This window comes from Apodemus sylvaticus, chromosome 16 (assembly GCF_947179515.1).
Source record: "Apodemus sylvaticus chromosome 16, mApoSyl1.1, whole genome shotgun sequence".
NCBI lineage: Eukaryota > Metazoa > Chordata > Mammalia > Rodentia > Muridae > Apodemus > Apodemus sylvaticus.
Window position 1 is genome coordinate 84654859 of NC_067487.1, and position 26793 is coordinate 84681651.

Below are 26793 nucleotides of genomic sequence, written 5' to 3' on the forward strand. Positions count from 1 at the left end.
GGATAGCAAATACAAAACAGAGCAAACACTTGATATATGAAAATCAGAACCAAATATTCTATCATAGAAGGCAAATACGACATGTGGAAAACTTCAATCAATGGAAAAGTAAAAAGTCAAGAAATAGTCACAAAGTGCATATAATTTATAAGGTCATATACAGCTAAATATTTCTGTGACATCCATTATTCTAGAGCTAAAGTACATTTAAAAATACACATAAAAAGGCTTGAAGAAAATAAAATAAATGTTAATAGTAATGATACATGTGTGGTGATTAGATAAAGTTTAAATCTTATCTTTATTTAATTTCTAAGTGTTTCTATAGCACAAAGATGAGCTGCCTTATTTCCAAAAATGTTTTTAAAAATTATAATTTCTACATAATATTCTTTGCATTTATTATTATAAATGTTCTATGGGGCAAAATGGTAAGGTTAGGTAGGGTGCCATGTGATGCCACATGGATATGACATATGATTACCTCATGATAGTGGCATATCTACAATATGAATGATTATAGAAACAGATGTATTTAACATTGAATTGACCCAAATCTGACAAATGTTCAATTTTCATTTAATACAATCAAGGAAAAATAGTTAGGAAAAGACAATGTTACTGTTTTGAAAGCACAATTCTCATTAATTACAGTTTCCCCATGATAGAACCATGTAGGGTTTAAAAGCCAAGCTCTGTTTATTAAAACCTATCTTAAAGTCTCTGAAGTTTATGAGGTGCAGTTTGCCCATAAAAACACATGGTAAAAAACAGAGCAAAGCCTTTCAGAAGACTTCTGGACATGAGTAAATTTAAATGAAGTCACCTTGAAAAAATAAAATTCTGAAATTCTAAGAGTCCTTTCATGATAACAAAGAACATAAAAAACAAAACAACAAAACAACAACAACAAAAAAACAATAGCACTCTGGCCCCAGCCTGACTTTCCTGGTGGAATGGTCTTCCTCCTAAATACCAATTCTAGGTCAGACAAGAGATGGCATGCCTGTTGTCCCTGCCCTGAGCCATTCTGTAGACTGGGAACCATGATGCTGGAGGCACACACTCCAGCACTGGACACTCCTCACCAGAAGCTGGCTCTCACTCTGGTGCCCTCACACGCTGCGCTCAGTGAGTGGGCCAGCGTCCAGCAGTCTACTGGAGACCCTGCAGCTGCCCTGCTTCTGTCAGCACACTGCCTCTCAGCTTATCTCCACCATCTGAGCCTGGGATGAGGTCAGGAACTGCTTTCTAAGCAGAGTAAAGCCTCCAGATTGCTGAATATTTTGATAATTTGTCCAAACACTGATAAAGGGATTATGCAGTAGCATTTCAAAGAACCTCCCTTGGGGCAGGGAACTAAAGATGCACTTCCTCCTATGTGATTTTGCTTTCATCCACCTGTAAAATATCCTGTCAATCTCTCATTCACAGACCATGCATCTTATTTCAAAAAATTAATTATTTGATTTCATGTCAATTTATTATATAAAACGTTATTTTCAAGATTTAAGATGTCACTCTATTACATAACTTAAAAGATCATCTTTAAATTAGTTCAAATTTAGACAAAAAAGAATTAACTGTAAACTCGTTAAAGGTAGTAGTATTTTAAAAGACTGTATTTCAAATACCTGCAAGTATGCACAGTAATAGGTAGGTTCCAATAGATATTAGCCTAAGTTTTCTTAAATAACGATGTTGTTATTTTGAAATAAATATTTTCTAAATACAGGTTAGGTCAAATTTCCTTTAGTAGCATAGTCTGTTTTAATAACACTGCCAACATAATTCAGTACTCATACAATAAGCACATTGATTGCTAGAACTCAAACATTACAACAAAATTAAAGAGTATTAAAAATATTTGACTTGCGTCCATAAATAAACTGATATTTTTGTAATATTAATGTCACGAGAAAAATAAAAATGTCGACTATAGGATGATTGAGTGAGGAATGGGTCATAACTTTAAAGTAGAGTTCCACTTACCAATATGAAAAAATGTAATAAACATGATCCTGAGTAGGAGAAACGTATGAAAGGGATGGCAATGTGCATGCAACAATTTGAAAGTGTTTCATACAATGCCATATTGTGTTGGGGGTCCAAACATGGGGACTGGATATGTGGGGAAATGTACTGGAATGGTCGCCACCATTCTCTCTGGCAGGGAAAGGAAGAGAGGAGACAAGCTGGGGAGCAGTATAGGGACTGGCTGCATTGATACCAACTTACACTTCAAAATGGATACTGGGGAAGTATTTATACAGTGTACCTACCATCCATCTTCATATGCTTCAACATTTCTTTTTTATCAGTTTATTTATTATTATGTGGTGTGTGTATGTGTGTCTATGCCAGTACATAAGTGTCACAGTACACATGCAAAGATTGCACATGTAAAGGTCAAGGACAATATTTAGGAATCTCTTTCCACTATGGGTTCTATACATAGAACTTAAGTCATTTGATGTAAAACAAGACACGCTGTTGCCACTTTATCAAGACTTTTCAACATTTTGTTAATAAATCTGAAACTTGTGCTTTAATTCCAATGATATAATCGTCCATGTTATTAATGTATACAAGTACATGCAAGAACACTGCATACTCTTGTGTGTAAAAAAAAAAAAATCACAAAGGGAGACAACCCTGGAGTTAGAAAACCTAGGAAAGAGATCAGGAGTCATAGAAGCAAGTATCAACAACAGAATTTCATAAATTTATTTATGAACCATTTTAATGATGGAATTCCAAAATGCTTTTTAAAATGTTTGTTATATGTTAATATGTTATATGTAGGACTATATGACTTTGTGCACAATGTACATGTGCAAGTCAGTAGAAGATAGAAGAAGACAACAGATGTCTTAGAACTTGTGATGGTTTATATAAGTTTGGTCCATGGTGTGGTGCTATTAGGAGGTATGGCCTTGTTGGAGTAGGCATGGGATTTAAGACTTAGCTGACTAGGAGCCATTGTTCTGCAAGCAGCCTTCAGATGAAGACTTAGACCTGTGTGCTCCTCCTACACCATGCCTGCCTGCACAGTGCCATGCTCCTACCTTGATGATAATGGACTGAACTTCTGAAACTGTAAGCCATCACCAATTAAATGCTATCCTTATAAGACTTGCCTTGGTCATGGTGTCTGTTCAGCAGTAAAACCCAAACTAAGACAGAACAAGAGTTATAGTGTGGGTAATTTGATATGTGCTAAGGACAAAACAAGGTCCTCTGCAAGAACACTGCATGTTCTTGTGTGTAAAATAAAAATCACAAAGGGAAACAACACTAGAGTTAGAAAACCTAGAAAAGAGATCAGGAGTCATAAAAGCAAGCATCAACAACAGAATACCAGAGATAGAAGAGAGAATCTCGGGTGCAGAAGATACCATAGAAAACATTGACACAACAGTCAAAGAAAATGCAAAATGCAAAAAGATTGTAACCCAAAACATCTAGGAAATCCAAGACACAATGAGAAGAACAAACCTAAGGATTATAGATATAGAAGAGAATAAAGATTTCCAATTTGAAGGGCTAGTAAATGTCTTCAACAAAATAATAGACGAAAACTTCCCTAACCTAAAGAAAGAGATGTCCATGAACATACAAGAAGCCTAAAGAACACCAAACAGACTGAACAAGAAGACAGAGTACTCCCGGCACATAATAATCAAAACACCAAATGCACTAAACAAAGAAAGAATATTAGAAGCAGTAAGGGGAAAAGGGCAAGTAACTTATAAAGGCAGACCTATCAGAATCACACCAGACTTCTCACCAGAGACGATGAAAACTAGAATATCCTGGGCAGACGTCATACAGACCCTAAGAGAACAAAAATGCCAGCATGGACTACTATACCCAGCAAAACTCTCAATCACCATAGATGGAAAAACCAAGATATAGCATGATAAAACCAAATTTACACAATGTATTCCCTCAAATCCATTCCTACAAAGGATAATAGATGGAAAACTCCAACACAAGGAAGGAAACTATACCTTAGAAAAAGCAAGAAAGTAATCTTCCAACAAACCCAGAAGAATGTAACCACACAAACATAAAAATAACATCAAAAATGAGAGGAAGCAGCAATCACTATTCCTCAATATCTCTTAATATCAATGGACTCAATTCCACAATAAAAAGACTTAGAATAATTATTTTTCATGTAAATCTTCAATTTTATCAGAAAATGTTTATAGGTCTTCTTTCAATTAATGTAGTAATGTTTTAATGTCTACCATTTTCTATGTATTATTTTCCATGATAATCTTCAATTTTAACATGTTTTTCTATATATTTCTTCAATTTTATCAGAAATATGTTCCATGTAAATCTTGTTTTATCAATGTTTATAATTCCACTTTCAATCAACTTAGAAATATATTTATGCCTACCATTTTATCTGTATAATTTTCCATTAAATAGTCAATATTAATGTTTTTCTATATATTTCTTCAATTTTATCAGAAATATTTTCTATGCAAATTTTCAATTTTATCAGAAAATGTTTACAATTCTATTTTCAATCAGCTGAGAAATATTTTTATGTCTACCATTTTTTCTGTATGATTTTCCATGATAATCTTCTATTTTGACATGTTGTTCTATATTTTTTACAATTTTATTAGAAATATTTTCCACACAAATCTTCAATTCTATCTGAAAATGTCTCTACTTCCTTTTTAATTTAGCAATGTTTTTATGTCTACCTTTATACTCTTTAATTTTCCATTAAATTTTAATTTTAATGTGTTTTTCTATATATTTCATCAATTTTATCAGAAATATTTTTCATGTAAATCTTTAATTTTATCATAGAATGTTTATACTTTTTCAATAAAAAAAAAGAAAAGGAAAAAGAAAAAAGAAAAGGAAGACATAGCAACAGAAACTGAGGAAATCCAAAAAATCATCAGATCACAACAAAAGTGGAAAAATATAGATGAAATGGACAATTTCTAGACAGGCACCAGGTACCAAAGTTAAATCAGGATCAGATAAATGACCTAAACAATCCCATAACCCCTATAGAAATAGATGTAGTCATTAATAGTCTCCCAACCAAAAAGTGCCAAGGACTAGATGGATTCAATACAGAGTTCTATTTGACCTTCAAAGAAGACCTAATTCCAATACTTTTCAAACTATTCCAAAAAATAGAAAGAGAAGGAATACTACCCAATTCATTTTATGAAGCCACAATTACTCTGATACCTAAACCACACAAAGGCCCAACAAAGAAAGAGAACTTTAGACCAATTTCCCTTATGAATATCAATGTAAAATTACTCAATAAAATTCTTGCCAACAAAATGCAAGAATACATCAAAATGATCATTCACCATGATCAAGTAGGCTTCATCCCAGGGATGCAAGGATGGTTCAATATAAGGAAACCCATCAATGTAATCTACTATATAAACAAATTCAAAGGAAAAAAAACACATGATCATTTCATTAGATGCTTAAAAAGCATTTGACAAAATGCAAGACCCCTTCATGATAAAGTCTTGGAAAGATCAAGAATTCAAGATCCATACCTAAGCATAGTAAAAGCAATATACTGCAAACCAGTAGCCAATATCAAACTAAACAGAAACTTGACGCATTCCCACTGAAATCAGGGACTACACAAGGCTGTCCATTCTGACTTACCAGTGCTCAGTATAGTACTCAAAGTCCTAGCCAAAGCAAATAGACAATAAAAGGAGGTCAATGAGATTCAAACTGGAAAGGAAGAAGTCAAAGTATCACTATTTGCAGATGATATGATAGTATACTTAAGTAACCCCAAAAATTTCACCAGAGAACTCCTAAACCTGATAAACAACTTCAGCAAATAAATGGATATAAAATTAACTCAAACAAATCAATAGCCTTTCTATACTCAAAGGATAAAGAGGCTGAGAAAGAAATTCGGAAAATGATACCCTTCACAATAATCACAAATAATATAAAATACCTTGGTGTGATTCTAACCAAGTAAGTGAAAGATCTGTATGACAACAACTTCAAGTCTCTGAAGAAACAAATTGAAAAAGATCTCAGAAAATGGAAAGATCTTCCATGCTCATGGATTGACAGGCTTAATAAAAATGGCTATCTTGACTAAAGCAATCTACAGACTCAATGCGATTCCCATTAAAATTCCAACTCAATTCTTCATAGAGTTAGAAAGAGCAATTCTCAAATTCATCTGGAATAACAAAAAACCCAGGATAGCAATAACTATTCTCAACAATGAGAGAACTTCTAGCAGAATCACCATCCCTGACCTCAAGCTATACTACAGAGCAATAGTGATAAAAACTGCATGGTATTAGGACAGTGACAGGCAGGTAGATCAATAGGATAGAATTGAAGACCCAGAAATGAACCCTCACATCTATGGTCACTTGATCTTTGACAAAGGAGCTAAAACCATCCAATGGAAAAAAAGATCATTTTCAACAAATGGTGCTGGATCAACTGGCAGTCAACATGTAAAAGGATGCAGATCGATCCACTATTATCTCCCTGTACAAAGCTCAAGTCCAAGTGGATCAAGGATATCCACATAAAACCAGTTATACTGAATCTAATATAAGAGAAAGTGGGGAAGAACTTGGAGCACATGGGCACAGGGGACAATTTCCTGAACAGAACACCAATAGCTTATGCTCTAAGATCAAGAATTGACAAATGAGACCTCATTAAATTACAAAGCTTCTATAAGGCAAAGGATACTGTCAATACAACAAAATGGAACCCAACAGATTGGGAAAAGATCTTTACCAATCCTACATCAGATAGAGGACTAATATCAAATATATACAAAGAATTCAAGAAGGTAGACTCCAGAGAAACAAATAACCCCAGTAAAAAATGGTGTACAGAGCTAAACACAAAATTCTCAACTGAGGAATACCAAATGGCTGAGAAACACCTACAAATCAAAACAACCCTGAGATTCCACCTCACACCAGTCAGAATGGCCAAGATCAAAAACTCAGGGGACAGCAAAGGCTGGAGAGAATGTAGAGAATGAGGAACATTCCTCCAATGCTGGTGGGATTGCAAGCTGGTAAAACCACTCTGGAAATCAGTTTGGTGGTTCCTCAGAAAATTGGACATAGCACTACCTGAAGACCCAGCTATACCACTCCTGGCTATATACCCAGAAGATGTTCCAACAGGTAATAAGGACACATGCTCCACTATGTTCATAGCAGCCTTATTCATAATAGCCAGAAGCTGGAAAGAACCCAGATGTTCCTCAACAGAGGAATGGATACAGAAAATGTGGTACATTTACACAATGGAGTACTTCTCAGCTATTAAAAACAATTACTTCATGAAATTCTTAGGCACATGGATGGAGCTAGAAAACATCATACTGAGTGAGGTAATCCAATCACAAAAGAACACACATGATATGCACTCGCTGATAAATGGATATTAGTCCAAAAGCTCGGAATACCGAAGATAGAACTCACAGACCACATGAAGCTCAAGAAGAAGGAAGATGTGTGGTACAATAGTGGTATGGATGTCATGAGAGTAACCAACCAACTTGCTGTCAGGATAAAGGCCCACTCTCCTTAAGACAAACCGCATAACTTCAGTATCATTGGGATTAAGAACCTGTGGGGTCATAGGCTCTAAAGGAGAACCTACTACTACTGCATCTCTGTTAAGTAGCCATAGTACCAAACTGACTTTTACTGACTCATTGTTATAATTTAATGTACCTGATAACTCATCAGAGAAAATTTTGCGGGTGACATCAATTAGTACAAAATGTTAGGATACTTTTGCAACTTTCAGTTTCATAAATCCTATAGTAGTCATGTAGAAAGCTCAAAGAAAATTTTATTTCACTTTTATTGTGTATTTTTAATACTTTTTAAATTAAAATAAAATATCATCACTTTTACCATTTCTTTCCTAAGCAAGCCCCCCCCCCCCGCCCCTTCCATGGTCCCACACCTGACTCCCCACACACAGTATGCAACATAGGATAATTGGCCAAAATTAAAAAGCAGGAACTATAAATTTGGTCAGAGAAAGTTTAGATGACTGAGTTGTTTAGGCCTAGCATCTGTGTCAGGAGAAGAGTGCTTTGGGAGGTCTGATGAGACTTAGTGATAGTCAAAGCCCTGGCCCTTTCTGTTTTCTTTTCCTATAGCCTGGTCTTGCTTAGAAGGCTGAGACATGGGACAGGGATTCTATCATAAAGAATATAAAATACAAACCAGACTGCAAACATATGTAGTTAAAAACAAGAAGCAAATACTAATTTTATCTTATTGATATTATTAACAAACTACTGCCAGAATTATAACAGTATTCTTCAAAATGATTTTATATCATGTATTTTGTCATGGTGACAAAATATGCAAATTGCATGTGTGTGCACATTATCAGATTACTGGCTTTTTTCATGAAAAGCCCAAAGTTTGTGGACTATTTAAAGATTTCTTTTGGTTACTTCCTCTCTGTAGACTTCTCTGTAAACTAACGTCAGAAACTTGAATGAAAAATTTATAAGTAAAAATATTAGCTATGTGGAATATAAGTGAGTTTATGGGATCTCTACTATCTTATGTTAAATTATTCGATGCATTCATACAACAATCACTCATAACAGCCTTGTCCCATCATATCTCCTGTCTCTTGGACTAAGACATATGACAATTTTGCAGGTAACAGTCGTGATTTCCAAAGATGGAAAGAGTACACATTTACATCAGTGTCAACAAAATTTAATCCATGAGCTACAAACAAGTTGTCTATAATTTGAACATAGAATAAAATAATGTTTTAAAATAAAACAGTATGTGTGTCAGGGGGACAGAAACCATTACATGACATACTATAAGCCCCAAAGAACTTCTGTACCTCCATATCTTATTAAACTAATAAGTTGAAGTCTGCTCAAAAACCATTTCAAAGGCTTTATGCAACTTTCTTATTTCACTGTGGGCACAATCCAAAGTACTCATCCACAACGGGTTACTTACACTTTCGTTATCACTTGTATTATGCATTTAAAGTAAGTAACGCATTACCTCTGATTTCTCTCCTCAAAAGCACAAGTCACACAGGTTAGCTTGAGTGGAAATGAAGAATTTCATGTGAGAATGGCCAGAGAGAACGCTTGGCTCTCCTGACAGGCGACAGGTCAGTGACCAGGGCACACTGGTTCATTCTGGTGAATCACTGCTGTGGGAAGGTGGAAAACCATCTGGCTCATAAAACGTGATGACATTAGGAAGAGGGAAAAGGAACTCACACTTAAGCTGTCAGGGTCACTGTAAGAAATACAGCTTGGAAAATTTAAGTATAAGAAAAAAATACTGTATTTAAAAGAAAATTGCTAATGTCTTTTTTCTTCTAAAAATAATGTGGAAACCCCACACCATACAGATTCTCATTACTCATTCAGTGTGCACCATAAGGAGACAAACACAACTGTTAAACTATGACAGGCCCAGGGTCGGTTATTCACTACTGAAGTGCAAATACAGCATAACAGATTCTCATGCCATGCAATTTTCCAAAAGCTATTCTGTTAGAAGGCAATACAAGAGTGCATAAATAAATGATTTACACTCTTGCGAATCATAGTTATTATTCAGTATTTTATTTTTGAAAATATATGTACTCTATACTATTATGTTTATTCTCTAGAGTAAAATAAGAACATAATTGAATTTGATGAAAAATAGACTTGATTCTAAATGTAGAATGCAGCACACAGAGTTACCCCCTTCTTTTATCCCTGGTGAAGATCAATGGTCACTTGAGGCTATAGGTTCATTTTTAATATACGGGCAATAAAGGTTTATAATGTAAGAACTGTATTCCATACTATACTTTCTTGTAAAATCAACATCAAACTTTGATCTAAATAATAATGTATGAATGCAAAAATTGACTCATTATGATACTCTTAAATATGATTTTATTGATCAACTGGGAGAAGGAAATTAAATAGAGAGAGATTTAGCTAGTAATGAAGTAATATATAACAAAAACATCATTCAGTATCTTACTTTGTTTTAATGGGGCCTAAGCAAAGGAAAAATATTTCTATTAAAAATATAACTAGCTCTGATATTTACATAAATAACTTGTTAATCTATTTTATTTAATGTTCTTTTAATTTTTTTTAGGTTGGAAACTTTACCAAATAATATATAACACAAATGTTACATAAACACAATTACATTAAATTCTTATATAGTTACTTTATATTAAATATATATTTAATAGTATATACTTATGTGTTCAAAACCATATTAAAAATAAGAAGTTTAACTTTACACATTGAAATCGAGGGAAAAGATTTCCTTCCTTTCTTTTTTCTTAAAGCATTGGTATTCAAAGTCAATTGCAAGTATTTATTTTTAACCTTGTTTTGTGTCAGGGTCTCACTATGTAGCCTGGACTTACTGCTATTCTCTTGCCTGTCCCTCCATACTTCTGGGATTACTGATGCGTATATGCTCCAAAAAATTGATAATTTTTAGTCTCTGTTTTCATCAATTGTGACCTAACGCCATCATTTTATTTTGACACTTTAGATTCAAATTTAAATTTTTGCCCTTAACATACAAGCCAAGAATTCTAATTTCAAAATGTACTAATGAAAATCTGGAGCCAGGTATGGTGGATCAAACCTTTAATCTCAGCACTTGAAAGGCAGAGGCAAGCAGATCTGAGTTCAAATCCAGCCTGATTACAGAGGGAGTAGATAGCCAGAGCTACACAGAAAAACACTGCTCAAAACACTGTTACCACCCTCACCCCAGAAAAGTCTGTGATACTGCAATCTTTAAAAAAGAATTAATAACAAAGTAATAACTGGAATCCACCTAGTTGTGGTTATATTTTATGACTTCTTAAAGGTAATCAGGTGCTTGAAGAAATGCATCAGAAAGTACCTGTGTTCAGACTACAGCAAAAATGTCAAAATTGGGCATTGTAGAACACATCTGTAAGCTTGGGTGTGGGGAGTAGATAAATTCTGGGGGTTTATAGCCAGAAAATATAGTAGAAATGAGAAGCTTAGGTTCATAAGAGTAAAGTCTAAATGAAGATAATTGTTTTCAATTTTGAGAATAGAGTCTAATCAATGTCTTTCGAGAAGTTAGTAGTAAGAAAAATATGGCTATATAAGAGGTGATCCTAAATCCACACTAGATAGTGGTTGTGCGAAGAGAACATGGAAACACCTTAACTTAAACAACAGAAGGCGTTACGATGGCAGCACCTTAACTTGAACAGAAACAACAGTTACCTTGCAGCATTTTGCTCCATCTGCTCTCCAATGTCACTGAAGATCTGCTTGAACTCCAAATCTCCAGGAAATGAATTTAACAGACACTGCAGGTCAAAGGAATTATGGGAATCTTCCGGTAATGCATCCATTCTGTGAAACAGTAAAAAAACACGTGATGACAAACTGAGGAAGAGGATGCAGGAACGTACACACGCCCTCAAGTCGGTGCTGTATGGAAAACAAAGATTTCTATTTGCAGACTCAATGAAATAGAGGAGTTTTAGAATTAGGGTATTATACAACTCATTAAGTTTTATTACTTAAATGGCATAATTTTTCAAATTTGTCTATAGCTTGAAAGCTGAAAAATGCATCAGGCCACAGACAGCTTAAATATCCTATTGTTTTTCTCAATATAACAGGAAGCTGCAGAATAAACCACAGCTATAGTAAGCACTTGCAAGAAGGGTTGCAGAGCTTCAACCATGCTCCAGTTCTGGTCACACAGACCTGGCAGCTGTACAACAGCCTGTAGAGGCTTTGTCTATTGTAGGCTTACTTCTATGTGGAAAAACAAATAGAATTTTCCGGGCACACTCCTACCTAGCATCAATCCACTTACAAAGGAAAAACTAGTTTGCTCCAACAGATTCTCATTAGGTATATAAACCAGACTTAAGAGTAGCCTCCATGCCCAGCAGTCATCAACACAAACCAAATAAAATTGTTTTGTTTGTTTGTTTGTTTTTTGGAGTGGTTTTTTTTTTCTCCTCATGATGCTTTGTCTAGGCAATATATTTTTTAAACTTACATGCCTTTTGCTTATATATTGTGGTTTCTGGTTTTGTGTTTTTATGTGATTTTTCTGTGTACAAATGTGGGTGGATCTGCATCTGTATGTGCTTCTTATGTTTTTTCCTTTGGCTCCTTTGTTTGTGTATTTGTTTTGTCCTATTTGGATTTTGCATTTTATTTTATCTTATTTTTATTTGTTTTAGATGATTGCTTGCTTTCTAATTAGAGACAAAGAGTGGTTCTGCATGGGTGTTAAGTTGGAAAGGATCTGAAATGAGTTGGGTAAGGAAAACTGTAATTAGGATATATTGTATGGAAAAAGAAGTTCTAACTATCAACATTTTAAGCATTCACTCATTCTACATGCATTCATCAAATGTTTGATGAGTGATATGTAATATGATAGGGATTGGAATGTAGCTGGGATATATTATTGTCCTTGCACTTAAGGAATTTTCATTTTAGCAAGAAAAATAACTTTAATTTTAAAACAAAGATATATATTTCATAAAAGATTACATTGTAAGACAAAGGGTTTTAGGTCAAGTGAATATTAGCATGAGTTAGGTTAAAAGTCACAGAGCTGGGATAAATGTGGACTATTTTAATTGGGAATATCACTGCAGATTTCCAAAGAAGTGGCCCATATCTAAAAGAAGAAACTGAAGAAGTGGTGGAAAAAGCAAGGGGAAAGAACAACAAATTGGTTTCTTAAGTACTTTGTTCAAAATATTATTCAATCACATCTGCTCAGATTTCGCTGATGAAAACTAGTCACATGACAACTTGGAAGCAATTTGGGTAAGAAATGCTGTTACCTGACAGTGGAGCTCACTCCAGGAAACTCTTTACCATGGATGATGTTACTGTTTAGATCTTAAATGCCGTTTCCCAGGCACACATATGCTAGAGACTTGTTTGCAAGAATGCAGTAGCACTGTACAGTGGTGGAATGCTTAGGGGAAACACAGCGGGAGGAAGCTAGGTCATTGTCAGTATGTAACTAAAGGCAATACAGTCACTGCTACAACATTCCTTTACCACTGCCTCCCAGATTCCTATCCAGTGGATGGCTTTGCTTCACTAACAGGGTACCCAGCATGATGGTCTGCCTTGTCTTGGGCTCCAAATCAACAGAGCCAGCTAAAAGAATAAAACCTGTAAAACCATAGGCCAAAGTAACTTTTCCTTATAACTTGTCTAACCAAGAACTCTGTCACAACGATTGAACATTGATAAACAGATGGAGATCATAAAGCTTTGCCACCTTGCCTTCTGTCAGGGCAGTTCTTTTGGTTAATTTCAATACTTTCCCCATGTAATGTTTTTTTCAAATCCTAGCATCTTAAACTTCAGGCCATACAACTGAAAGGAGTGAGTCTTGAAAACCTGGTGGTAGCAGGAAAAGGATTCTGAACATGAAGTGACCAAGCAGGAACATAAACCCAAATGTGTAAAGGATCCAGGATCTTACTGGCAACATCTGCTGTGCTGCATTGACAATGTGGGTTTGAACACACTACAGTTCTCTTTACATGATGCAAGCTATCATAACACCCAGAAAAATGAGCACTCCCTGAAATGCTTCAGCTCAGACTTGAAACTGCTGTGTGTTATAAACTGTAGTCTACTGTGTATACAAAATGTTCTCCTCTTACAGAAACTAAGTAGAATAATGGTTTAGATCTTAAATGCCATTCCCCAGGCACACAAATGCTAAAGACGTGTTTGCAAGACTGCAGCACCATCAGAAGGTGGTCCCACATAGCATTCAGTGACGGCTTTGTTTCACTGACATGGTACCCACCAAGCCTTGCCTGCTGACTGACCAGTGCATCATTTCGGGGTCCATGTGGTTTAAGAGGAACAATTCCTACAAGTAGACTTATGACTTCACATTGACTAGGTTACAAGGCTTAAACCTGGGACAGGCTTTTATTTTGGTGTGGCAATTTTTTAATTTTCCAATTATTCACAAAGTATTCTTATACTTATATAGTTCAAGTATGGGTCAAGAATTGTTCTAAGTATTTCATATAGATGAAGTTATTAAATTTTAACATAACCTCAAAGGGTAAGTATTATTATAATCCCCAGGTTAAAGATATGAAAAATGAGGCAAAGGAAAATCCATAACATGAACAAGTCCACAAGAAGTGAAGACCTTGGGATTCAGACTACGTTAAAGACTGAAACATTGCTCTAAAGATCCTCTGTATGCTCAGACTTTTAAATAATTATGTATTTCCTAATTGTTTCTTTTTTGCCACTCCCATTTGACAGCTTTCCGCAGCCTAGAACTATCATAAATATCCTTTATTATACTATACAATAGCAAATTTAAAATAAAAAAACATGAAACAAAAAATGTGTTTAAACATCAGATATCCCATGAAATTACAGAACTCTCACAGTTCCTTTCCTTTCCTTAACCCCTGGGAGTTGATATTTCTAATCTTTAGGTACTTAGAACATTAAAAGAGGATTAAAGTAGACAATAATTTGTTGCGTCACTTCAAAGACTTTATTTTTTATTCTTTTTAAAAAAAATTTTATTGGATATTTTCTTTATTTACATTTCAAGTATTATCCCCTTTCCCGATTCCAACCCCCCCAGAAACTCCCTATCCCATCCCCCTCCTTCTGCTTCTATGAGGGTGCTCCCCCACCCACCCACTCCTGCCTCCCCCCCAATTCCCCTGCACTGGGGCAACAAGCCTTCACAGGACCAAGGGCCTCTCTTCCCACTGATGCCCAACAAAGACATCCTCTGCTACACATGTGGCTAGAATTGTGGGTTCCTACATGAGTACTCTTTGGTTGGTGGTTTAGTCCCTGGAAACTCTAGGGTATCTGGTTGGTTGATAGCTCCTTCAGTCCTTTTTCTAACTTCTCCATTGGGTACCCCTTGCTCAGTAAAATGGTTGGCTGAGAGCATCATATATTGGAATTTTATATTAGAAAACAAATACCTCATTATTCTATTTAACTTTTCTCATTTTAAGAAATTACATTTTGATAATATAATTACATCATGATCTTTTCCCTTATCCTTGCTCCAATGTCTCCCATATACCTCATTACTTTTACAATTTCATGACCTCCTATTTTCATTAGTTATTGCATACATATATATGTTGGTAACATATATATATATATATATATATATATATACACACATATGTATATGCATATACACAGATATTATCAAATGTAAAAATAGAACTTGCTTGATTCTTATCTACATATTAGATTTCCCTTCACAAACTGTTATGTGCTTTGATCATAACTAATGAAATACTTAGAATTATATATGATCTAAAATGTCAATATGAATCTGGTGCAGTATTCAAGTTAACATATTATAGTCATATAAGATATTTCAGAGTTGAAGAAGGAGGAATAGGAGGAAAAGAAGGCAGAAAAAAGGAAGAGGAAAAGGAGGAAGAAGAGGAGGAAGAGGAAAAGGAGAGGAGGAGGAAAAGAAAGAAGAGGATGAGGAGGAAGAAAAGAAGGAGGAGGAGAAGAAAGAGGAGGGGGAGAAGGAGAAGCAGCAGCAGCAGCAGCAGCAGCAGCAGCAGCAGCAGCCAGGCATGGTGGGGAATATGATTGAAGGAGAAATTGACAGGTCCAAACAAAAAACTCACTGCAGCTTTGTAAACAAACAGAATTAACTTACATGACTTAGTCACCAAAATAGACACTGCTGAATTCTTTCAATGTTCTTACAAAATATTTTTATTTTAAAGGTCTTTATACTCTTGAATATGCAACCCCAGATCTTTCTGGCGTAAACGAATAGTTAGCAAAAATAATATAAAAATGCATTTTAATTTTATCATTACTAATTACTCAGACATCGCTTAATTTTAAAATCATATATCTAATGATTAGGACAAATAGTATTATGTGTTATAGGAATAATGAATTTTCTAAGTATGGTAAAATTAATTTATAAAAGTATATCTGAATTAATATGAAAAAAGTCAGGGGGCACCTTTAAAAAGCAGTTGTATAACAAATGACTGGGAATAATAAAAATCAGCTTCTGAGATATCGATTACATCTTAGAGGAATATTGTTTAAGTAATTAGATAATAGAGATACGGACTTAGTACATACTTTGTATCAAAATGAGTACTTCTAAAGAATTTAGAATCATATATGTTCTAAGGGTTTAGGATTTCACTTAAATTATTAATAACATTAATTAGCTGGCCATTCAGAATTTTTCTTCTAAATTATTTATAACATTAATTATCTAGCCATTCAGAATGGTAATATTAAAATACTAATACTGGTATTAATTAGCATCGAATTAATTTGATGAAAAAGGTCCACTTATTTGAGTACTCTTTTATGATTTCCAGGACATTCATGAATTATCACTAGTTTTATTTCATCAAAAGTCCCTTTGAACTGATTATAAAGATGTTCAAGGTCCTTTGCCTTTTAGAAATAATTAAAAAAAAAATCCTCTTTGGGTTCCCTTTCATTTCATATCCATTTTTTAACCAAAAATCTGTATTTCCCAACCCTGTATTTTCCCATTCTAAACCAGGGAAATCTATTTTTTGCTTCTACTCGTACGACAAACATGACAACGTATGCTCCGGTTCTCACCATACTCAGTCTATGTGGCACTAGTGGCAAATCCTTTAGTGAAGTAGTCTCTTCTCTTCACAGTTTACTAATCACCACACCCTCCTACCTCTCTACGTGACTATTACAGCATTGTTTCACAGGCTCCTGAAAAGAACAGCACTTGGAATGGTTGGCTACCAATAACTTCTTGTTGATCTGATATGCAACAGCAGATACATGGTGGAAGTTCCGAAACACAGTTTTCCTACTCATAACCAAATGCTTCAGTGTCAGACATCATATGTTTGGTAAATAAATGTCAAACCTTGGGATAAAGCCAAATATGGGAAACTGTAAGGAGCCATTTCAGGGAGAAGCTAAAAACTAGCAGGTGATCTTCCTGAGATGGATCTGCCTTGGATTATGATGGATTTGCTCTGGTAGGCAAAGCCAGAAGAAATCCTTTTTAGGAAACATTCCAGCTATTAATATGATATATATCACTAGGTCTTACCCCACCCTTTTAAGCAGATCTCTGCATAATAATGAAGATTACTGTCCTGTGATGCTATCTAGACAAATAGATGATTTCTTAATCTTTAATGATGATGCTATAAGAATTTCTAAAATTATATTAGGAATTATGAAGCTCTTTTATAGTGGGACTGCTATTAGGTTCTCTCTGATAATAACAACTGCATTGAAAACTCTACTATACATTAATTACTTCTGAAATAGCAAGCAGACATCTACTATTCAAAGCACATTCCAAGATGTTGTAAAACTATTAACCAGAAGTCACAAAAAGGAACTAATGGTTACAATAGGTGCTAGGACAGAAGATAAAATATTAACTGGGCTTATCTATACAAAACTTCAATAATACCTTGGTTGTAGGAGTTATAGTTTTTAATTCTCCACGAACCTGCAGAGCTGGTGACAGGTGATGAATGCTTAGCCAGATAATTACTCCTAGTGGATATGTATGTAAACATTCTCAGTTGTAAACTTCCTATTTGATTTATGATTTGAATTTATGTGTAAACGTGTGATGAACTTTATCAAGTGATCATGCATTCTGAAAAATGTGTAAGGGCTGAGGACAAAATGAGGAAAGTGCTCTCTTTATCCCCTTAGCACTTCTTTCCCAGCTTTTTCTTATAAGACCCTTTCCCTTTTTTCGTAGAGCTTTCATAGGAAACTATTTAGAACTGGAAAGTAAATGCTAAAATCACTTTTCATTTTTCCTTTGTTTCCTTTTTTCTTTCTTTTCTTAGTCTTAACTGCATGTATTTTATGATGAATTTATTCATGTAGCAAGAGTTTTTGTCTCTTTAGTTTCTTCTGGAATATCATTTTCTTCTGTGCAACCTCCTCTTCTGGTTTTGGAATAATCTGTTCCTTTCCAGTGAGGATCATCTCAGTGTGGCTGGGGGAGATCACAGCCATGAGCAATGTAAGTTTGTTGGTGCATATTAGGTGCCTTGTTCACCTGGATGTGCTCAATGACTAGAGAATATACATCTAAACCCTTAAGTTCAGCATTCTTCTCTGTATTTTTAAGCATATTGCACCAAAAATTCCACCACTAATTTTTTAGTCACCACCACTATGTCTGTCCCCACTGTTTGACTCGGGCACACCTACTGGCTCTGATCATATCCTCAGAATGGCACACCTTGCTTCTTTAAAGTGTCATCCTTCAGATACTTGGTGGCTTTGCAGATATGTATACCCTTGATGGCCTGGGCAGTTTCCTACATGTTCTTAAAGTGAACATGCAGGCTTGAACCACTTGATTTGCATGATTTTGTGGGGTTATCTGGGTCAAGAGAGTAGTGAACCATCTTCAAAGGTCACCTCCAATGACTTTTCCAATTGTCCCCTGTTTTTTTCCTGCAATTTCAACTAGCTGGCTGAAAGAGCAGTCCCTGCAGAGATAGAACAAAGGCTACATTACTTAATCCCTTCTTTTCCTTCCAGTGATTGAAAGGCCAGCTGTGCTGAATATGAGGGAAGGACTTCACATCTGGCATCATTGAGCCATACCTCTGGATAGAGCTCATAATTATTTGGGTCTTGTTCTCCTTTTTCTTTCTGGCTCAAATACTGTGAGGATCTTCCAGGATACTTTTGTTATTCGATTTTCTTTCAACAAGGTGACTCTTGATAGACCTCTAGCAGTTTTCAGAATGGGGGCTATACCCCAGAGGAACAAGTAGGTTGTTATTTCCAGTTCCCATTTTCTCCTATTCTCTTTAATCTCCAAGGTAGATAAATGCACTTTTAAATTGATTTCAGTCACCTATAGCCAAGGATTTAATCAACCATGCCTATATAATGGCATAGATGTTCAGGGATCTGTCAAGGTGAATAAGATATCCATGTCTTGAGTAGCACACCTAGAAAAATGCATAGAAACTGTGACAAAATGCCCATCCTTATTTTATTATGGATATACCCTTTTCATCTCCCTATTCCAGTGTTGTATCTGATTGGATCAATAGTTACTTTTCTTGGTGATACAACAAATTATCCTATAAACATACCTTATGGGAAGGAAATCTTTACTTCGGTTTGAGGGAATCTTGTCTGTAATGTGAGGAAGGTACAGAGGCTAGAGCCTGGAGTAGCATGACTGCATTCATAACTAGGAAGCAGACAGAGATCTGGTTCTCAGCTCGCTATCTCTATTTTCATTCCATCTGGAGCTCCCATTTATAGATGGTGAACTTTTGAGTTGGATCTTCCATATTCAATTAAATCTCTCCAGAAATGGCATCTCAGGCACAGCCCGATGTGTGTCTCTTTGGTAGTTCATGAGACATTTTTTTATTCAGCTTGAGGGCACATTATTAAGAAGTTTTGTATTTCAGTTTGGCTGTTGTCTTAATTAGACTTTCCATTGCCATGAAGAGACACAATGACTAAAGCAACTGTTATAAAGTTAGTTAGGGCTGGCTAACAGTTTCAGAGGTTCAGTCCATTATCATCATTATGAGAAGCATGGCAGCATCTAGGCAGACTTGGTAGTGGAGAAGGAGCTAAGAGGTGTGTATCTTGATCCAAAGTCGGCCAGGAGGAGGAGCTCATCAATAGTGGGCAGAGCTTTGAAGCACAGGAGCCTCAAAGCTCAACCCTGCTGTGACATGCTTCCTCTCTCAAGGCCACTCCACCTCCAATAATGCCACATTTTGTTTTAAATATATTCTGAGTCTGAGTCTTAGTTCTTGGGGCATGAGAATAGGAGGAAGAACCATATTTTCTACAAGTACCTTGGCCATATAGCTAGGCTCTTCTCTGACTAGATATAACTTAAAATAGCCCATTTATTCTAGTGTGGATTCTACCACATAGCTGGTTACTTCTGCTCTGGTCGATGGGTGCTACTCAGCACATCTTCCTGGTGAGTCTCCCACTCTCCTTCTCTCCTCAAATTCATTCTCCTCCCAATGTCCCACCTTCTATTTTCTATGTAAGCCATAGGCCATAGGACTTTTAATTGACAGATGATACATCTATATAATACGTAAGATGTTCTCTCTATAATACATCCTAATAATGACACTTTCCATGGGCCAAAGCATATTCAAAGCACCTCAACTGTGCAGAGGAATAGGAAATTTAAAAAGACTACCTGCAGATAACATCTGAAATTTTTTTATCCAACCCGCCATGAGACTTCTCTCAAATTGCTGACCATTTTTTGTTACAATTACACACATGCATAAACACAAACCCATTTATTTATATATGCTTAAATATATAAATACAACATATCCAGTCCATTTAGTATTACTTAAATGAATATGATTTCAGGGCTGACCAATTAGTATCAGCTTGTACAATTAGAAGTCTCATCCTTGGCAAAGACTACTTTTCCTTTATTGACTGTAGTACTTTGTTTAGGGGTCGGTCCCTCTGAGATTTCCCCCATTCATGTTAGCATGTTTATTGCTGTACTTCTTAAGGTATTGTTTAGGCAGCCATACTGTTAAATTGAAATGGGTGTGTATATAGACATACATAGTTTAAATAGTTATATCATTTGTGCTTATAATGATTCCCTTCAAGAGTCATATTCTTTAAAAAACAAAAACTCCAGAATCAGGCCTGTGAAACTCTCTTTCAGTTTATTGAACAAGGAAGTCCAAGAAATATCCACAGTGATATAGGTTAATTGCCATTGCCCGTGTTTATCTTGCAGATGTTGAAGGAAATTCACTATTGCTACAGACACCACATACTTTGAAAATGAAACTAGAGGGTGTACACTGGATCTGACCTGTAAGCCTCTTCCCCGTGACTAGTTTTCATAGTATCAGAAGGTGCAACACAAGCTTCCAAAGAAGGAAAACAGCCAGTAGTCCTACCCAGCTTTACACATACAAACTTAAAAAGAGAAAGGACCCACATAGCAAGACATCCCTACGGGTACAACAATGGGACTTCATTCATAACTTAGTGAAAACCAACAGCTATCTGAGTGTCTCAGTAAACAGACTGGAGACCATGTCTAGTACTGGAAATCTATACAGTTACTTGGCACTAGTGAGGTTATCAATTTTAAAGAAGAACCCATTTCAACCAATTTATTAAACCAGCATTATTCCTAACTGCATTTTATATATTTACTCTCAGATAAGTGTAGCTATTACCTATCATCAGGAAACTTCTCTGCAACAGATGTAGATTATAGAAAACCATTATTGGGCAAAACACAAAGAAAACTGTCCATAGTATTCTCAGCCCCAGTTGATGAGTCTATAACAATACAAATCCTGCACCTAAAGGATTTGTGAAGAAGGGCAGAAAGCTTGTAAGAGCTAGAGGACCGGGAAATTAGCTTAAGACTGTGTCTCCTAGAAAAAGCATGAACTGAGGGAAGTCTTAAGGGGACACGCTGAACTCCAGGCAGTCGATGTTAGAATGAAAGTGAACTGAATAGTAGCACACCTAATTTGAGCCAACTTTGCATGTGGGCACTTGGATTCTTATTTTACAATTTTATCTGGTAGTTTTACTACCCTGAGTGTTCCAAAAAATGCACAGCATGATCAGTCTCTTTGCTTTGATAGATATTTGTATTTTTTCTACTATACCTCTCTTTGCTTGATACCTTAAAATAGTCTCCTAGCTTACATCCCCTCTACTAAGGATGCTCTGAGTAGAAAATTATATCTATAAAAGGTATTTATCCTACCACGTAGATATCATTTAAAGGGAACATATAACTATAGTAATGAATTTGTGTATTGTGTTTTAACAGAAATAGGCTATCTACAATTGTGAATTAAGTATTTTAATAGCCTTAGAATTTTTTAAACATTATTTTTCATAAATATATGGTTAGTGAAAAGTCAGGATTTAAAAATAAGGTCTCAAATAAAATTATGTGTAATACCTCCAAATTCTTAGTCTGTTTCCAAAAGCGAGGAAAACTAGAAAGAAATAACTTTAAGGACTTGCTGATTTGAAAATTCTAGTATTTTAATTATGTAATCTGTTTCTTCAATATTAAGTTACACAGTCTTGGCAATATACTTTTACTTTTTATTTTATTTTTTGGCAATATACTTTTAAATGTATAGTAGTTCAGTGGAAGAAGACTCATTGATGGTTAAAACAAATTCATAAGGAGCAATTTGAAAGTGTATTTAAAAAGCAACCGGTGAAAATAAGTGTTAGAAGTCTTCATAAAAAAATCTTCACTAACCCCACATTTGATACAGTTGGCTAATATCCAAAATATATAAAGAACTCAAGAAGCTAACCACCAAAAAAACTAAACAACCCAATCAGAAAATGGGGTATAGAACTAAACTGAGAATTCACAACAGGAGAATATTGAATGGCTGAGAAGTACCTAAAGAAATGTTCAAAGTCCTTAATGATCAGAGAAATGCAAATCAAACGACCCTGAGATTCCACCTACCACCAATCAGAATGGCTAAATTCAAATGTATTGACTGTGCACCGAATCCCAACAGTGACTCCATCATATCAACACAGCCATCAGGATGCAAGCTGCACGTAATCGAGAGTGCCAGTGTCAATTCCGCCCTCTCAGACTTGCTTCCCTTCACTTCATCTGATGTTAATAATCCCTGTCAAACCACAAACCATCCACATTATGCTCATGACACAGAAGCTTTCAAGGAGCAGACAGAATCTCAACTTTCATTTAGCAACTACAAAAGAAAGCTGTCCAGCTGGACAAATATTATTTCCACACTTGACAATCTCTACAGTTGAACATGCATTTTAATTTGAACTAAACCTGCCAGGAGTTTGATAGGAGCTTCTTGTTTTGTGTAGATTGACTTGCAGGATTACCAGACCAAGGACTAACTGAGATGAAAGCACTACACCCAGCATTTATCTGCTGGAAGACAAATCACACACCAATGCTTAGAGAAAAAAAAGCATACGATTTGTGTATAGAGATTCCTATATTAGAGCCTTTAATTACTAAATGAAGTATATGAAAATGTACCTAACATATTCTTGATATAGGTTTTTGAAATGTAACCATAATAACTAAACTTGCAAGAAGTTAAAATTTTCCTCATATTTTCCACTGGTAATAGACTCTGAAGAGGAACTATAAAGTGATTTTTTTTTTTATAATCATTTTGGAGGGCTAGGTTAGATCTTCGCGGTAGAGAGTTTGCCTAAGATACACAGTGCCTTGAGTTAAGTCCCCAGAGGTGCAAAAACAAATCCACCACCACCAGTAATAATAATAATTGCTTCAGAAGAGACACCACTTAAAAGTCAACTTAAAAGATAAATTTATTTGACAATTACAGAAAACATAGCAAAATGCCATTCTTTAATAATCAATGTCTTATATACACAGCAAAAATCATATGTTTTTAAAGAAAAAACAATCATAGTAAAAATTATCACACAGAAGTTAGGGAGATGGTTCAGTGGGTGAAGTGCTTGCCAGAACCTAGTCAGCATCAACATAAAAAAATGGAGGATTGAGGGGGTTAAGGGATGAGGTGGTACGTACCTGGAATCTCCGTGCTACAAACATGAAGACAGAATAATCCATAGGGCTTGCTTTTAATTGTAGAACTACTGTCTTAATACATAATATTTCATGCTACAGCTAAATAGAAAGATAGTTAATTCACTGATGGTTAACCAAATTCATATGAAGCATGTTATGGTAAGTATTTTACCAGGGGTTTCTACGCCACTGTCTTTTTTTTTTTAATAATAATGATTTTTTTATTCAATATATTATTTATTTACATTTCAAATGATTTCCCCTTTTCTAGACCCCCACTCCCCGAAAGTCCCACCAGTCCCCCTTCCTCCCCCTGTTTTCCCACCCACCCCTTCCCACTTCCCCGTTCTGGTTTTGCCGAATACTGCTTCACTGAGTCTTTCCAGAACCAGGGGCCACTCCTCCATTTTTCTTGTACCTCATTTGATGTGTGGATTATGTTTTAGGTATTCCAGTTTTCTAGGTTAATATCCACTTATTAGTGAGTGCATACCATGATTCACCTTTTGAGTCTGGGTTACCTCACTTAGTATGATGTTCTCCAGCTCTATCCATTTGCCTAAGAATTTCATGAATTCATTGTTTCTAATGGCTGAATAGTACTCCATTGTGTAGATATACCACATTTTTTGCATCCACTCTTCTGTTGAGGGATACCTGGGTTCTTTCCAGCATCTGGCAATTATAAATAGGGCTGCTATGAACATAGTGGAACATGTATCCTTACTACATGGTGGGGAATCCTCTGGGTATATGCCCAGGAGTTCTACCCCACTGTCTTAGTCAGGGTTTCTATCCCTGCACAAACATCATGACCAAGAAACAAGTTGGGTAGGAAAGGGTTTATTGAGCTTATACTTCCACACTGCTATTCATCACTAAAGGAAGTCAAGACTGGAACTCAAGCAGGTCAGGAAGTAGGAGCTGATGCAGAGACCATGGAGGGATGTTTCTTACTGGCTTGCTACTTGTCTTGCTCAGCTTGCTCTCTTATAGAACCCAACACTACCAGCTAAGGGACGGTACCACCCACAAGAGGCCCTAATTGAGAAAATGCCCCACAGCTGGATCTCATGGAGACACTTCCCCAACTGAAACTCCTTTCTCTGTGATAACTCCAGCCTGTGTCAAGTTGACACACAGAACCAGTCAGTACACCCACCTTAGATGATTTAGTTCCCAGATAAAACACACACAACCTTTATATTTATGGTAAGCCTTTAAAACAATAAAACTGGGCAGATGTCTAAGCTCTAAGCTATTAGTGCTTACTTCCCAATCAATAACCCTCAGGTACAATTTGCCATGTCCTGCTGGGCCACTCTTATTCCGATTGGCTAGCCCTCATGGCCATGTTTTCATAATTCATAGTATTTCCATAGTATTTCCACCATCTTTTTTTCCTCCCATGGGCTCCTGTCTCTGACCCCAAGCCCAGGAACCAAAACCCCACCTATCTCATTTCTGCCCAGCTATAGACTGTAGGCATCTTTATTGACCGAGCTGGGATAACTTGGGGGGGAGGGGCAAGGTTACATAGCATTACTTGGTGTGAGTATCTCCTCCTGCCAGAGGCATCCAGGCCAGTATTTAACAGTACAATATATAACAACAGACCAAACCTCAACAGCTTTAAATTAAGTACCAAGGTTCTTAATTAAAAAATGAGAGTTCATTTATTAGCCTAGACATTCATACAAATTTTTGGATTATAATAGATAGCAGCAGACTAAACATCAACAGAAGCAAGTTAAAAGTCTTTTTGGAATAATTGGCAAGCTCCAGATTAGTGAGAGCTCTGTCTCAAAAAATAAGGTAGAAGAAATAAGGCAAACACCTGATTACACCCTTTGATCTCCATCTACTTATGAATAGACCTGAACATGAACAAACACAAACACACGATAAAAGACTTGAAAAAGAATAATGTCGTGTAAAACTATATAAAGGAATATTATCTGTTTGAAGTTTAGTTTATTAGAGATACTTAAAAGTTTTAAACTATATTTCTGGGGATATTTTAAGGACCAAACTTCTAAACGTGAAGGGAACACACAAATGTCTCATGGCATTCTTTCCCTCCACCTGCAATCCAGACTGGTCTGCCAATAGCAATCCATTGTCTTTTCTCCGCTGAGCTCTATCTTGAACACTGTAAAACAGACTTAGAAGTTACTTTTGGTAAAAGCATTGACTCCTCACTTGGGGATAAAGGTGCACAGTGAGTCTTCAAAGAGAGCAAAGCTTGGCTCGTCTGTCTTACTTTTGTTCTGTCTTCTTGCTACCTTAGTCTGTGAGGAGAATACCTGAGCAACTCCTCTTGTCAATTCAGTAACAACTTAGGGAGGTTTTGTATTAATCTGGTCATTATCTGCCTCCAAAGCTGAAAGCACTAAGGTAAGAAAAGTAGCTAAGATGACTTTGAGATTTGCGAGTATACCATAAAGAACAGTTTACCATCCAGTAACTTTGTCCTTTTGTTTTCTAAGCCAGCCTCATGCAAGCCAGGCAAATCTCAAGCTTTCCATGTAGCTAAGAATAAGCTTGATCTTACAATCTTCCTGACTCTACCTCCTGAGTGCTAGGATGAAAAATATTTGCATACCGATGCATACATGCATACATAGTACTAGGGATAGAATCACAAGCTTTGTAGACATTAGTCAGGTACTCTTCCAACTTACCTACATCTCCAGCCAATGGCCAGCTTTTGCAATGTTCTGTTTTTATACAAGAACATGCATAGAGGTCACCAATTGTCTTAATCAAAGCAAACTAAATCCACATTGCCTTTTTGAATCATCCTTTTCCGTGAGTCACTTTCTCTCCAGTCACCTTTGATTTCAAAAAAAAAAAAAAAAAAAATAGTTCTCATAGATAAATGTGTAAGTAGTCAAAAATAACTACAGGCAGTGGCAATGTCTTTATCCAGGAGAAGGCTGCTGGGTCACAAGCTTAGTTAGTGATCAATAGGTCACAGTTTGACAAAGACTGTTTGACCATACATAGTCTTTCAAATGACCATGACTTTGGTTTTTTTTATCCCATTTTAACTGAAAAGTTCTTGTAGCAGTGGCTTAAAATGCATGATCATTGCTTCCAGTATGGC

General features: G+C 35.8%; 1 protein-coding gene across 1 annotated transcript in view; it reads right to left on the bottom strand.

Moving 5' to 3' along the window:
- Positions 1 to 26793, bottom strand: part of Kiaa0825 (KIAA0825 ortholog) — a 465970-nt gene that overhangs the window by 404015 nt on the left and 35162 nt on the right. The window contains exon 3 of the mRNA XM_052159485.1: positions 11303 to 11434. Within this exon, the coding sequence (XP_052015445.1) occupies positions 11303 to 11433 (131 nt within the window). The 5' untranslated portion in view covers position 11434. The remainder of the gene's footprint in view (positions 1 to 11302; positions 11435 to 26793) is intronic.